The sequence below is a fragment of the Rhinatrema bivittatum genome, chromosome 3 (genome assembly GCF_901001135.1).
Source record: "Rhinatrema bivittatum chromosome 3, aRhiBiv1.1, whole genome shotgun sequence".
NCBI lineage: Eukaryota > Metazoa > Chordata > Amphibia > Gymnophiona > Rhinatrematidae > Rhinatrema > Rhinatrema bivittatum.
Window position 1 is genome coordinate 269,977,820 of NC_042617.1, and position 16,138 is coordinate 269,993,957.

Sequence of the window (16,138 nt, forward strand, 5' to 3'; positions counted from 1 at the left end):
AAGGGGCCAGGGCAGGTCGCGTGACTGGCTGCAGCGCGCTTGCGCATCCCTGGCTGGCTTCCGCTTTACCAATTCGGGCTGACGTCTCACGCTCCCAGCTCGGCTGCTAGTTCTACTCCACCCTAACCCAAACAGGCTGCTTGTTTTCTCCTATGTCCTCCCTTCCAGGCGGGTCTTGCTTGAGGATTGGCTGAAAGGAGGCGTCAGTCAAGGCCGTGTCCGCTTGTTCACTGGCTGGGTGGCAGGAATCTGTGCTAGGTTGAGCGGTCGCGGTCCACCCACTCCCTCCCATTCTCCTTTTAAAGACCGGCCGGGGTCGCGCGTCGCCTCAGTCTTCCGAGCCCCTGCGGAAAGCACTTGTGTAGACGATGGTTATCATGAGCCCGAGGCCCAGTAGCCAGCAGAGAGTCAGCGTCGCCCGCTCGCAGCACCGCATATTGTATCAGCCAGCCGCCGGCAAGAGAAGAAAGGTCAGTAGCGCCGGGGGAGAGGTTGGGGAAAGCTGTATCATGGTTGTTTCTCAAGGGCCCAGAGCGAATCAATCTCAGCAGTGTCCCTGGATTGGAAAGCTGATGTACACGGCTCCCTCCCAAAACTGACAAGAGACTCCTCCTCCTCCCCCCCCCCAAAGTGCAGGGCCCAAGACCGTCTCCTGGATTCGCTCCCCACCCCAACGACAGCCCTGGCGTTCTAGAGGGGATTTTTTTTTTTTTTTTTTAAAGGGGAGGCGATTGTCTCTCCCGCTCACGTGTATTTGGATAGGGAGAGTGAGGATTTAGCTTGAGCAAAATGGATTTATAGGCAGAGTGGGCCGGGGGTGGTGTCATTCCTTGAGAGAAGTTGGCTAAGTCTCAAAAAAGGATCGTGGGGATGGAGTCTGTTGTACAGTTAAGGGAGAGATGGTTCTTGAGCTATTAAAATAAAGTAATATTTTTGAAGGGAAAGCTGGTTGTTCTTTGGAGGTGGCCAATGACCGATTGGTCCTTGATAGTTGCTTCCTCCGAGCTCCCTAATATTCAGGGGTCAGCAGTGTGCCCTATGACTAAGCGCTCTTAATAAAAAAACAAAAAAAAAAAACCCAAAACATAATCCTTGGGGATCTTCTTAACACACTTTTTTTCCCCGAGACATATTGGTATTACAGGAGGTAGTAGTTGCCCCATGGAAGTAGACTGAAAGCCAAATTGGGTCTTATCTGTTGTAATGAGTGAGGCACCGGCCTCGTTTACACCTGTTCATTAGCTTTCAGTACCCGGCCGACTTTATTTTTCTCTTTCCCTTTAAAGATGTAACTTTGACTCTGTAAATACAGCTGAAATGGTTCTCTCTTTACAAAGAGAGGCAACTGTTTCGTCTTGTCAGTATCTGCCAATCTGCATCTAAAGTGGCATGGATGTTAAAATGGTTATGGAAGGGATAGAAAAGTTCTGGTGGAGAGAAACTAGGCATTGAAAGGTCTGGAATAGGGTAGGCAAAGCCAATCAAGTGCCACAAACAGGCCCGGTTTTCAGGATAGCCACAATAAATATGCATGGGATATATCTGTATACACTATCTCCATTGTGTGCAGATGCATCTTGTATACATTAATTGTGAATACCCTCAAAACCAAATCAGTTTGTGGCATGTGAGGACCAGAGTTGCCTACTTCTTGGTTTGGAAGAAGCCTGCTGCCCAAATCTGACTACTTGTGTGATGGCTTTATTTTATTTATTTATTTATTTATAGTTTTTTTATATACCGCGGAACGTAATACACATCACCTCGGTGGTTATATTTATATTCTGCTTTTTGGCACTTCAAAGCGGATTACATTAAGTTACTATAAGTATTTCCCTATCCCCATAAGAGCATAAGAAATTGCCATACTGGGTCAGACCAAGGGTCCATCAAGCCCAGCATCCTGTTTCCAACAGTGGCCAATCCAGGCTACAAGTAACTGGAAAGTATCCCTAAGTCATCTTGATTAATAGCAGTTAATGGACTTCTCCTCCAGGGACTTATCCAAACCTTTTTTAAACCCAGCTACACTAACTGCACTAACCACATCCTCTGGCAACAAATTCCAGAGCTTAATTGTGCATTGAGTGAAATAATTTTTTCTGATTAGTTTTAAATAACTTCATGGAGTGCCCCCTAGGCTTTCTATTATCCGAAAGAGTAAATAACCAATTCGCATCTACCTGTTCTAGATCTCTGATTTTAAAAACCTCTATCATATTCCCCCTCAGCTGTCTCTTCTCTTAGCTGAACGGCTAACCTCTTTAGCCTTTCTTTATAGGGGAGCTGTTCCAATCCCTTTATCTTTTTGGTCGCCCTTCTCTGTACCTTCTCCAATGCAACTATATTTTCTTTGAGATAAGGTGACCAGACTCGTGCACAGTTTCACCATGGAGCAATACAGAGGCATTGTGACAATTTTCTGTTTTAGTCACCATTCCCTTCCTAATAATTCCTAATATTGCTTTTTTGACTGCCACAGTACACTGAGCCAGTGATGTCACTGTATTATCCACTATGATGCCTAGATCTTTTTCCTGGGTGGTAGCTCTTAATATAGAACCTAACATTGTGTAACTACAGCATGAGTTATTTTTCTCTATATGCAACACATTGCACTTGTACATATTAAATTTCATCTGCCATTTGGATGCCCAGTCTTCCAGTGTCGTCCTGCAATTTATAACAATCTGCTTGTGATTTAACTACGCTGGATAATTTGGTATCATCTGCAAGACTGATTACCTCACTGGTCATATTCCTGTACAGATCCCTCAGCAGCTCCACTGTTTGTTCTTTTCCACTGAAATAATTGACCATTTAATCCTATTCTGTTTCCTGTCTTTTAACCAGTTTGTAATCCTCCCAACCCATGATTTTTTTTTTAGTTTTCTTAGAAGCTTTTCATGAGGGACTTTTGTCATATGCCTTTTAAAAATCCAAATACACTACATCTACCGGTTCACCTTTATCCATGTTTATTAACCCCTTAAAAAAAAATGAAGCAGATTTGTTAGGCAAGACTTCCCTTGGGTAAATCCATGTTGACTGTGTTCCATTAAACCAATGCTTTCTATATGCTCTACGATTTTGATCTTTAGAATACTGTAGTTTCCACTATTTTTCCTGGCACTGAAATCAGGCTCGCTGGTCTGTAGTTTCCCAGATCATCCCTGGAGCCCTTTTTAAATATTGGGGTTACATTGGACCCCCTCCAGTCTTAATGATTAGGTTACAATTTCTGTTTGTTAGGGTCAGTAGAGCCCACTCTCCTTTCAGGTATCAGTAATAAAACACAAAGCATGAATATATGAAAAGTAGACTAAAGTTTTTTCTTTTAAATAAGCTGTAATTCTTAAAAAAAAATAAAATGCAGTTATTTGTTAGAAAAATTAAGAATAATATATGCTTGTTAACTACTACAACATTCATGTCTTTTTAAAAGGCTTAATTTCTTTTCTGAACATGTTTCTACAAGTTCCACTGCTGGTGCTCCCACCAGTTTGTTATCTCATACCATCACTTTTTTCATCCCTACTTGCCCCTTTCTTCCTTTCCCTCTGAAAGTGAGTTACAGCTAAAAGCAGTTCAAGAGAACTACAGTATTCTAATGACCCTTTCCATTCATGCTTGTATTGATATCCTAGTATCTCTCTCCCTGTCTAACAAGCCTGTGGTGACTGACTGCCGTGAGGTACTAAAGTGTTTCTCTTATTTTGTGTCAATGGACATTTTTGGTACACCTTGTATGTTACTCTTTGATCTTTTGACTTGACATCTAATTAGGAGACAGTCTTACATAGACTGGCTTTTATTTTATTTATTTTTTTGCCTTAATAGAGCAAGTACAAGATGGCTTTTGACTGGGAATACAGCATGTAAAAAATACACATTAAAGACTGATGTTCAGAGTGGATTTGTTTTAAGAAACTGTTTGCTTGAGTGTGGGGGGGAATGTTGAAAAGAGTTATCTAATTAGTTCAGAATGTCTGAGAAACTTCTGAGATTTAAATAGAACATGGCTAGCATTAAGTCTGGAAAAAAGTGAACTGGACTGCTGTAACCCCCCCAAGTACTTTGGAGTGCACAGCTATAAATTCATTAAATAAACACAAAGTAGTAAAGTCTTGTGTTAGAACAGTCTGAAGAAATCTGTAATCTATAACAGTTAGTTATAAGTTTGTACATCTCTAATGATAGGGGAACAGTTATATCTCTGTGAAAAAGGCATTTAGTACATACACTGTTTTCACAGCTGCTTTATTTTTATTTTTTACAGTGTTGTAAAAGAAAGACGATCTTCATACACCATCATACCTGATTAGGTAACAACTTCTCCACACATCTAACTCCAACTCAGGTAATTTCCAAATTGTAATTGTTTGAAGGAGAGAGTCCTCCCTCTAGTTACTACCTTTTTATCATTCATTATATATTTATTCGACTAGCGTTATCTCGGGTACTGTCAATGCAGTTAGCAGCATTATAGTAGTTTGCATTAAATCGTATGCCTTTCTAAAGAACCATGTTTTCAGTTCACGCTTGTTATCTGACGTAATGGCTCTGGAAGGGAGTTCCACAGCTTGGGGCCTGCTATTGCAAAATTTGGTCTCTTATTTGCATTAGGTGTGTGTTCTAAGTGGAGGTTACCAGTAGGAGACTTTTGTTTTGTGGTCTTGGGTCTCTCTGTGGTGTATAGTGTTGTAGTGTCACTCCTAATAGGCATGGGTCGATATTGTTAATGATGTTGAAAATTAGGGATAACACTTTATAACAAATTTTGGATTGTACAGTTGGGAAAGTTTTTGTTGTATAGCCTTCATGTATGTTGAGAATTGCTGCAGTTTTTTTTAATGTTTTGTCGAATGGTATGTAGAGTTGTGTATCGTGTGCATATAGGAAGAAGTTGATTGCCAGATTTGCTAGTAGAGCACATATAGGCAGGAGATAGATGTTGAATAGAGTGGCTGAGTATGCTGAACCTTGGGAGATGCTTGTATCGATCGGAAAGATGTCTGAGATTTGATTACTTAGTTTGACTTTGAATGGCCTATCTTTTAAGAAGGAAGAGAACCATTTGACATTTCCACCTATTCCAGTTTTATTCAGCTGGTGGCATAGCAGGGTGTGGTCAACTGTGTCAAATGCTGCTTTTAAATCTATTAGTACCAGGATATATGATTCATTGTTAAAGCCTTGTAGCACAGGGTCAGTTAGAGATGAGTAGGATTTCTGTTGAGTGATTTTTTTTTCTTTTTTTTTTTCTTCCCCTGAATCTTAATTGGTTTGGGTATAGGATTTTTTGTTTTCAAGGTGGTTTTCTAATTGTGATTAAAGCTACTTTTCTAGGACTTTTGTGATGAAAGGCAGGTTTGATTATAGGTTGGTAATTGTCTCATCGATTTCTGCTGGTTTTGTGTGTTAGAATTGGTTTAATCGCAGCATGTTTTGCCCTGTTAGGGACCAATCCTTCTAGTGAATGGTTTATTATGGTTGTGACTGTTGGCGTTATTACACTGTTCACTTTTTTCAGGGTTCTTGCTGGGATAGGGTCTAGGGGGTGGGTTTCATTTTAGTGATTATTTGGTTTACTTAGTTTCGATACTGTGTCAATTGAGATCCATTTCACTTGGATGAATTGTTTTTTCTGGTTCTTTTGATGGTTGGTTGGGGGAGAATTGTGATTTGACTCTACTGATTTTGTTTAACAACAAATTAGCATGTTCATTGCACGATGTCTTTGTGAAGTCGTAGTTGTTAACATGCACGAGGGAGACAGGCACTCGGGGCGACTATGCATGTTATGTTTTTAAGGTGGTGGCAGGATATTCATGCAGCAGTGCCAGACGAGCAGGCTGAGATTTGGAACTGGATTCTCTCTGAAATCTCTGCTGTAGCAAAGTAGATCTGGGAGTTGCCAGTATAAAATGGCACTGAAAGCCAAAGGAGGAGATCAGAATGTCAAGGAAAGAAGTGCAAGTGGCTCAGGACAGAGTCTTGAGGCACATTGGAGCAATAGAGGAAGAAAACCAGAGGATACAGTAAAAGTACTATGAGAAAAAAACCAGGATAGAGCAGAGTCCTGAAATCCAATTGAGTACAGTGTGGCAAGGAGTTAGATGGTCAGCAGTAGGCCTTTGATGCTTTCAAGAGGCAGTAATTTTTGCTTAGTGTTGATGGAAGCTAATATCATACTGATTGACAGAAGACATGAATTGTGCCCTTAGCCTTCCAGCCCACCTATTATTCACCCGCCACCACTGACTAGGACTGGTCTGTTGTCCTCCAGGTTTACTACAGAAAGACTACTCAGCACTGATTGAATTATTTGCTAAGGTGTTTCCATCACCAGATTCCACCTTAATTGTAGGATACTTTAACCTCCATGTAGATAAAACACCAAGAACCACGGCCTGTGAAATGTTTCTAGAGACAATGGAAACTTTGGGATGGTCCCAATTTTGTTGTCAAAGCGGCACAGATTCTAGACAATTTTTTTCAATACCAGTAACTGGCTAATCAATACTTCTTACACCAGATTGCCCTGGTATGATCACCAGTTAATATAGGCGGAAATAACCTTTCTCAACCCAACTCATCAAAACATAGATAAGAATCATACTTTTACCTTCAGGAATAAAACAGAAATGGAGGTACTTGCAGAATCAATAGAAAATAACCTCCTTGAACTACAGCAATCCAGTGCCTCCTCAGCATTTAATTGCTGGGATCAGATTGTCAATGACATAGCTGAAAACCTCAATCCTGTCCAGACAAAAACCATTAATAAAGAAAGGAATACCTATAAACAAAAGAAGCCCTGCTTCAATAATGAGTTAAGATGCACTAAACAGAACCTTAGAAAATTTGAGAAATGATGGCAGAAATGTCCATCTTCTGAATCGCTAGGAAAATATAAATTTCTATCAAAATACTGTTCACTAACCAATAAAGCTAAAAATGAATACTTTGCCAAACAGATTCATGGGTAATATTTAATTCAAAATTGCTCTTTGATGTTAAACATCTAAGGACTCATCAGCTTCCATGTCAGGGAACTCTAACTTCTCAAAGATCGATTGCGACTAGTATGCCATATCCTTTTTAGATAAAATCAATGTTAAAAACTCAGTTCACTATCTGTTCTCCCACAGTAGCACCTGAAGATTCACAGGGCCTGGTTTAAGTGGTCCATGTTCGAAAGAATAACTAATCTTGAAAGGAAGGAATTGTACAACATGGATTAAAACAAGCTGTGATAATGCAGATTCCTAAAATTAAAACTGGTAGAATTGACGATTGGGACAACTGTCATCCAATATCCAATCTGTCTTTTCTATCAAAAGTGCTTGAAAAAGCAGTATTAACCCAACTTGTAAATCAGTTGGAAGACCAGGATATTCTCTTCCCAAATCAATTCGTATTCAGGAAACATCGTTCAACTGAGACACTACTCTTTTCATTAACGGACTCTGTTTTATGAGGATTGAGGCAGATGAATCTTAAGTTGATTAGCACAAGAAAATAACAGCCGTCTTTGCCACTGTGGACCATACCCTGTTGTGCCATCAGTTGAGCAAAATAGGGATTGAAGGTAGTGTTCTCAAATGGTTCTCTTCCTGTCTGTCTAATAGAACATTGCAAGACAAACTGGGCAATCACATATCTGATACTTTCCATATTGATTCAGGGGTCCCTCAAGGCTCTGTGCACTCAGCAACACTATTCAGTAAATATATGCTGGACACAGACTAGCGTCCCTTCTGTGGAATCTACCAGAAGCAGAGAGTTATTGGATGACCTGCAAGTGGCTCTCTTCAGACAAATGATAATGGAACCCAAGAGGGAGGGAGTTATACTCGACCTAATACTTACAAAAGGGGAAAATGTCTAATGTCCGGGTGGGTGCCCACCTCAGCACCAGTGATCATCAAACTGTATGGTTTGACATCGCAAATAAGACACAGAGAAGTCACACGAAGACCGCAGAGGTTTGCATTTCAAAAATATTGACTGTCGAAATGGGGGCACACCTGGAGGCAGAACTAGAAGATTAGGAGAGATGGAACAGTGGGCCAAACTAAAAGGAGCAATTACAAAAGCATTTCTATATGTTAGAAAAGTAAACAAAAGTAGGAGAGAGAGGAAAAACAATCTGGTTCTCAAGGGAGATGGCTGACATAATAAAAACAAAAAGAACAGCGTTCAAGAAATATAAAGGATTCCAAAAAGTGGAACACGGAAGAATATCTGGTGAAACTGAGGGAGACAAAGTAATCAAGAAAGCAAAAAGTCTGGAAGAAAGGATAGCCAAAGAAGTAAAGTGAGGGGAGAAAACATTTTTCAGATACATCAGAGAAAGGTCCGAAGTGGTATAGTGAAATTGAAAGGTGACAAGGATCAGTGTGTGGAGAGAGATGAAGAAATGGTGGAAATACTTCAGTTCAGTGTTCACTGAAGACGACCCGGGAGAAGGTTTGTCGCTAGTTAACAGGACTGTGGATGGGGGTAGAGTAGACAAAACTCCATTTACAGAAGAAAATGTATGGGAAGAGCTAGGAAAACAAAATGGACAAAGCCATGGGACCTGATGAGATTCATCCCAGGATACTGAAGGAGCTCAGAGATGTGCTGGTGGGTCTGCTGCATGACCTGTTCAATAGAGCCCTGGAAATGGGAGTGGTGCTGAGTGATTGGAGAAGAGTGGTGATGGTCCCGCTTCACAAGAGTGGGAGCAGAGAGGAGGCTGGAAATTACAGGCTGGTTAATCTCACCTCAGTGATGGGAAAATTAATAGAGACTCTACTGAAGGAAAGGAGATTGTCGAAAGTTAAGAGGTTTCAACCAATGTAATATATGCAACTTGGCGTAGCCTATCTTGATTTATTGACATGCGTTTTCATCATAAGGTTCTCATCTAGCAGGATACCTAAATCCCATACTTGATTTGAGGGAATAATCTGAAAAGGTCTAGAGCCAGTGGTTTAGCTATCGAAGTGTTTCTACTTAAAATGATTTCTGTCTTTTTAGGGTTTAATGTTAGTTTAAGTTGCGATAGTTCCTGCTGTATTGCTTTCATATAGGTTGAAAGTGTCGAGTGTGTTTTCGAATGATTTGGAGAACGGAATGTAAAACTGTGTCGTCACCCTAAAAAGACAGAAATCATTTTCTCAGACCTAGACTACTGTAACTCCTTATTTTTCAGCCTTCCCGCAAGTCTTAAAACCATTACAAGTACTACAAAATGCCTCAGCAAGACTTTTGTTAGGAACCAGGAGATTTGATCACATTACACCTTCGCTGATTTCACTGCACTGACTGCCAGTACAATCCCGAATCTTTTATAGTATTAATATTCAAAATCAGTCATTTGAGTAAAACTGGCATGATAGGCATGTCATTACAACCGTACGCACCGCAGCAAACACTTAGATCTCAAAAAAGCACTGCTGACAGTCCCCGCAATACGGAGCACAAACCTGATGCATGTAAGAGATCGTGTGTTTTCCATAGTGGGTTCAAAACTTTGGCATTCCCTACCTGAGATGTCACATACGATACCAGATAGATTTAAATGTGAGCTTGAAACATGGCTTTTCAAAAATGCATACAGTCTGTATTTGTTGTGTGTTTTTTTTATGACAATGTAGAGATCTACAATAAGGACAAGAGATACTATTTGATGCACGAGGAACAAAAGTGAGAAATTGTAAAAAGCTCAATGTACTAAGATGTGCTGTCGTTTGCAACGAAATAGGATGTGTCCTATTTCATTGCATTTTGGGAAGCAAAAAAAAAAAATAAAAATAGGAAAACCCATGAAATTGTGGGGTTTTTTTCTGGGGGGGGGGGGGGGGGGGTGTGAACAAAAAAACCCGCCCACCTCTTCAAATGTCATTAAATATAAAGCCTCAATGGCACCGGTAACCCCTGTCACGTGGTAAGGGCAAGTGCCGCCGGCTGCATTTTGATTACTGGCAGCTGACTGCCTGGGAGCAGGCGATTGCCCGCCGGGGACTTTGGGGAGGGGGGGGGGGGTTGGAAGGCTGGAGGCTTTATATTTAATGACATTTGAAGGGTTGGGGAGGTTTTTTTATAATCCGAAAACATAAATGGGCACAAAAAAAATTATGTGCACCTGACTAATATGTAACATTAATTTTCTGTGCTTAACGTCTTAAGTCTTAGATCGTTAGTTAATATGTACTAAAACATTTCATTTGATGTTAATGCCTGTTTGCATACCTCTGTAACCCATCACTATCTGCTGATTTATAGCTAGGAATATTATTCTTGTAAACCGTTGTCATTAATACGTCTAAGTAAATAAAATTCTTCAGGTGTGTGTGTGTGTGTGTGTGTGAGGGGGGGGGGTGTGCACTGGAGAATTCCGACTTTCAGTGAACTGGTGCAAAATTATCTGTACACTAACCTACTTTATAGCTGACAGCTAGTTCAGACTTTAAGCGTCTGTATCAACAGGCAGGACCCTTTTTTCTGAATAAATAGGATCTTAGGCTTTTGAGTAAACATGTAGGTCTTGTCCCTTCAAGAAGCACTTTTGTAGCAATGTCAAAGGGCAGTTTTTAACTCTGGTTTTATGTTATTGTGTGATGTGGTTTGATTGTCACTGATGTAAATGCTGTTCTTGATTATTTGCATACAAAAAAAGGATCCTTTGAACCCTTGAGACATGTTACAATTGTAGACTTTCTAAATTTACCAGTTGGACATTCCCCTCTTCCCTAAAGTGAAAATCCTTGTGCTGAAGCTCCTTTATCCCCTGTATGCAGTTGCGTGCCAGTGAGGCTAACCCAGCTGGGCCCCCACAATGACAGCGGAGTCTCTGCCTTTCTCGTCCTGTACCCCCGTCCCCAGTGCTTTATCCGGGTGGGAGCTGGAGGCCTGGTATGAAGATCTGCAGGACATTCTCCTCTCTGATGTGAATGGTGGGGCTGGACAGGAGCCCCAGACATTAGACCAGGTAAGAAATGAGGGCTATGACAACTTTCCTATTCAACAGGAGTCCCCAGATGGCCACCACTGGTCCCCTACATCCACAAATAGGTCCCTCTTCTTTGTCAAAATAGCAATAACTCAGTTATTTAAAACTGCCACATGTAAATATTTTTCAAAAGTACTCATGCTGGATATGCTGAAAATCAGACCGGTGTGTGATGCTTGAGGACCAAAGCTGGCCATCTTTTTTTTTTTTTTGTTTGTTTTTGACCCAGTGATCAAATGGCTTAGCCTATCAAAATGTGTCGCCAGGCTCTTCACTTCTTAAATGACTAAGATTAAATATTTCCACTTTCAAAGATAATAGCCAAGGCTTGTCCATTTATACAGTAAAAGGAAGCAGTGTTAATCACCAGTGAATGGCATGAGATCCAAGAGAAGGGGTGATCAGGGCAGACTCGCTACACGGCCTCCCTGCCCAGGGCAGACTAGTCATTGTAGTATATTACAGCACTGGTGCATCCAGCATTCAAGAAAATTCAGGCTAGTTGTATTCCTTTGTCTGGTGACCTACATTTTGCTAAAAACTTTCAGACTTGGGTTTGATCTGAAGTTTTGTCAAAGCCAGCAACCTTTCTCTGTGGCAGGCAGTGGGTATTCAGAGGAAAGTGTGTGGAAAAAGATAGGACACATACAGAATTGACCATCTGCTGTCACACCCCCTTCTAGTTTTTAGCCAAAGCTTAGGGATGTGTTGAACTCAGCCCAGCTGTTATGTTAAATAGATCAGTCAAAAGCTAGCTTCTGTCAACTTGTCAATTCCCTTTTTTGAGCCTGCAGTTTTCTTGTTTCTTTGTATTTCCAGCTGTCGGCACCAGGGCTGAATTTTGGCACCAGGAGCCTTCCCTTCAGTTACCTAACTTTTTTTTTTTCCCCCCCTATAGAGATAGGAAAAAAAAAAAATATTCTGCTTCTCACTCTTTTCAGGCACTTCAAGGCGGATTACATTCAGGTACTGTGGGTATTTCCCTATCCCCAGAGGGCTTACAATCTAAGTTTTGTACCTGAGGCAATGGAGGGTAAAGTGACTTGCCCAAGGTCACAAGGAGTGACAGCAGGACTTAAACCCTGGTCTCCTGGTTCCTAGCCCACTGCTCTAACCACTAGGCTATTCCTCCTCCCTCTAACCACTAGGCTATCCCTCCCTCATCCCCAGCCAAACCAGGGCCTTTCCCCATGAACCACATGTATTCCTTGTTTTTTTTAAATACCTTACAGTTTTTGCTTTTGACTTGTTTTTCAGAGGGAATGCAAAAACCTCAACACCCTGGCCTGTTCATCACTATTTTGGACAACTGGTTCGCTGGGGGACTCTGTCCCTGTGGATTTCACCAGTGAAACATCCCAAAGCGTGGCAGAAGAGCATTTCCCCATGAATATGCTGGAGTTGCTGAACGAGGAAAGCCAGCTGCCATGCCTGCACAGTTTTACCACTCCCTTGGGCAACACAGACCAATCCCTGCTTGTCCCTGAAGCAGCAGATTCTGGCAGCAGCACTCCAACACAAACTCATACAGAAGATGAAGAGCCCAGTAGTGTGACATGTGGTACCAAAAGAAAGAGGAACAGCCCGGCCCAAGGAGGGAAGATCAGAGTGAGGGAAAAAGAGCAAGAGAATGAACAGAAAGTATTACAGCTGGTGGCAGAGAATGAGCGTTTGAAGAGTGAGATAGAGAGGCTGACTGCAGAGGTGGAATCAACCAGAAAGGCTCTGATTGACAGGATGGTAAATATAAAGCAGGTGGAGGCCTGAGCACAGGGTGGTAAAAATGTACACTTTCATTCAGATTTAACACTGTGGATTTGCTAGCAGTGCAAAGGCTCAGTGCAAGTTGGAGTTGGCATAGGGCAGGGAATTGGGATGCTGGCTGTTCTGCTTCGATTTTCCTTTGAAGGAGATGGCGGTGATTCTTTTTAGAATAAAGGAATGAGAGGCACAACTGCCCTGATCAGCAGAGGAGCCCATTGGCTTCTGTTACTATAAAACTAATTTTCCTAATGGCTTGAAAGTTTAAAATGCCCTTTACCTGTTATTCCTGTCCTACCTGGGCAGTCTGGTGCTACGACCTTCAGTGTGGTGCTGGTGTGCATGAGGTGCTCTGATTATGGCATTGGAAAGGGCACCCAGCGCGGTTTCTGCTGGTGATGGAATGAAAGGGGGTGAGAAACACTTAAAATATCAGCCAGCATTAGTGAGAAACATGTCCAGGCAGAGGCCAGTGTTTCATGAATAGTTAGTTTGAACATGAGGTGGAGGTACTGAGTGTATCTGCTTATTTGGAGTGGGTGTGGCAGGAGAGGAGCCCTGCCCAGTGGAAATGTAACCAGCACTTTGATAGTTTTGCACTATTTCTCCAATTGGATGTGTTCCTCCTCTAGTTCTGCTGCTGAGATGGGTTTAAACTTGGATCAGTGCTCCATCTTGATCAGAGCTGCATGGGAGAAGTTTGCCACAATGGTGCTCAGTTTAGAAAATCAGTTAGCTTTGTCCCTGCCTCTGTTCCTTTTGTACCACTGGCTTTGAGTAGTTGTAGCCTGTTCTTATCTGAATGTCAGACAAAAAAAAACACAAAAGTAGGGCCCACTTAGATAAGGTAACCTGGGCTTAAATGACAAGTTGCCTCCTCGCATTAACCTTCACACCTGCTATCTTTGTTTACTTATATTGAACTAGTTAGCCATCTTTATATGTGAAATGTATTTATGGTGTAGCCTTATTGTGTATACTCAATTGGTCACGGAACACTTTTTTTTAGGCTGAATGTCACTGTGGTCTTAACACACTTATTTTAAATGGACCAACTGCAGAAGATAAAATGACTTACGTTGTACTGTGTTAAAATTCTGCACTTGTACTGGGGAGGGAATTAGATCACTCGTGTACATACTGACTTTAAATCAGACCCTTTTGTTATAAGTACTGTAACAAATGTGTATTGTAGACATACTGTGTATGATTCAGAATTTTGAATAAAAATGCTTGCACATGAATATTTCTAGGAATTAAATATGAATCAGGTTTATTCACACATGACAAATCATGAGCACTAAACTAGTCCCAGTACTGGCAAGGTTTGGTGTTCTACATTTAAGCCTGTCCTCCTCTAAGGCTTGATTTTAAAAGCTTTAAGTTCACTATGTAAAAATATGCTTTATACAGTTCCAAAAGAAAAATAGAATAGGAAGATATTCTCTGTACAACAGTTAGTAGAGAACACCACACTGCCATAGCATTAACAGCAAAAATATAGCCTAACTTTAAATTCCAATTCCATAGTTTACTAAGGTACATTACTCATTGCAAGCTGGAAAGTAAACCCAGGTTTTTGCACAGCTCCACCCTACCCTAGCAGCAGCTGGCTCCTACTTCCTCCAGGTAGGTAGAAGTATTGCTGCCCCTGCCACATGCAGTGTTATCACATTTCTTAAAACTGTTGCCTTTTTGATACTTTCCTCTAAAGACAGCCACTAGCCTAGTACTGCTGTTTGTAACTATCCCTTTTCTGCACTTTGGAATGAGTTTTTAACAATACAATAGCTATGCTGGCAAAAAAAAACAGCATCATTTATACCATTATTAGAACGTGCACTCCCAAAATCTCTAAAATGGATAGGGAGAACCTGGCAGGATGATCTTCTAGTGCTAGAACCAGACTGCTGCTTTAATGAGATGATCTGGCCTTAAGTTTTATGCACATTAGGATTCAAAGCCTAGAGCAACATAGCTCAAATGTATACTCTAAAAACTCTGGTACTTTAAAGCTGGTCAGGTGCAGACAGGCAACAGTATGGAATATTGCGTGTTGTATCAACAACAGCCTTAGTTGCATTAGGCCTCTGGTGGCAAGCTGTGTAGCGCTGACAATGATGCAACACAGACACCAGCCTAGAAACTTTCTTCTGTCTGATTGAGGAGTCCTCACTTTTTCTTCCCCTTCTGAACAGGGGGATGCAGGCTCTTCCCCTCCACTACTGTCAGCTGCTTCTTTAGCTCCAGGAGTTTGGAGACTTCAGTATCAATCAGCAGTTTCTCAGCTTTCTTGGCCTTTAGCTCCCGGACATGGTTACCCTAAATTTTACAAAAATAAGTTTCCTATTATCTGTTGTTCAGTAGAAGTTGATTCATTTCATTAAATTAGACTAGGTGTGGTCTATTGCCCTTAACTTACAACTTCCCCCCTCAAACCAGATGGATTCTGGAAACAGCCTTACATAGACAAAGTTCACTATCTACCATTTTGGTGTCCTTTACTCTAAAGTTTCCTCTTGTTTTGTATCATAGAAGTTGGAATCTGAAGCTTGAGCTGTCATTTCCTAAGCTGAATTCTCAATACATCAGTTACAGAATAATCAAGCCTTAAGCTCTGTGTTGTGTGTGTAAAAATCTTTCATGGTGATATGTGACAGTGAGCTAGAAATCATTTAATATCTACACAAAGACCATATTTCTTTAAATAGGGGGAACATCTGTTGTGATCAGTCCATGTACCCAACAGTTAGAGCAGCAATACTAGGTACTCACAAAACAGACATCAACAGGCCTGTTGGGGTTTTTTTTTGGTTTTTTTAACTTTAAGGCAGGAGTTCCCAAATCTGTCCAGGTGACTCCACAGCTGATTGGGCTTTTCAGGATATCCACAATGAATATGCATGAGGGGGTCTCCAATACATGCCTATTTAAGGGGGAATCTTCTAAAAAACTGAAATGGCTGAGGACCCCAGGACAGGTTTCAGAAACCCTGATTGAATGCTTCTTCATAGGTCTCTCCTTTGCTCACTTTTAAATTACACAAAAAAAAATAAGGAACATATTTGAACAATGGGCAACTTTTTAATTATAGCTATATCTGGGTTTAAAATTCTTTCCCAACGTAATGCTTCAGCTGTCTGTACCGTATATCTTTTATGTCACATCTGCACAAGGCTCTGACAAAGGTCTGCTCTTCAGCTGCCTGCTGTATTCATGCTTTACACATCTCAGTGTGACTGTGGTCGGCGAAGCAGTCCCCTTTGATTTTACTCAACTAACAGCAAGAGTGGCTGAGTAAGGAAGAGATACGAAACAGCTTCTTGGGAATTAACTGAATATCATAATGGAAAAGGCAGATTTTAACTGTCA

At 41.2% G+C, this 16,138-nt stretch overlaps 2 protein-coding genes across 2 annotated transcripts in view; one reads left to right on the plus strand and one right to left on the minus strand.

Moving 5' to 3' along the window:
* Window positions 1-312: 312 nt before the first annotated feature.
* Window positions 313-14,010, plus strand: DDIT3 (DNA damage inducible transcript 3). The gene is made up of 4 exons (XM_029594590.1): window positions 313-470; window positions 4,280-4,360; window positions 10,794-10,984; window positions 12,263-14,010. The coding sequence occupies exons 3-4, from the start codon at window positions 10,832-10,834 to the stop codon at window positions 12,770-12,772; spliced, it is 663 nt and encodes a 220-aa protein (XP_029450450.1). The 5' UTR covers window positions 313-470; window positions 4,280-4,360; window positions 10,794-10,831; the 3' UTR covers window positions 12,773-14,010.
* Window positions 13,549-16,138, minus strand: part of MARS (methionyl-tRNA synthetase) — a 143,033-nt gene continuing 140,443 nt past the window's right edge. The window contains exon 21 of the mRNA XM_029594591.1: window positions 13,549-15,088. Within this exon, the coding sequence (XP_029450451.1) occupies window positions 14,939-15,088 (150 nt within the window). The 3' untranslated portion in view covers window positions 13,549-14,938. The remainder of the gene's footprint in view (window positions 15,089-16,138) is intronic.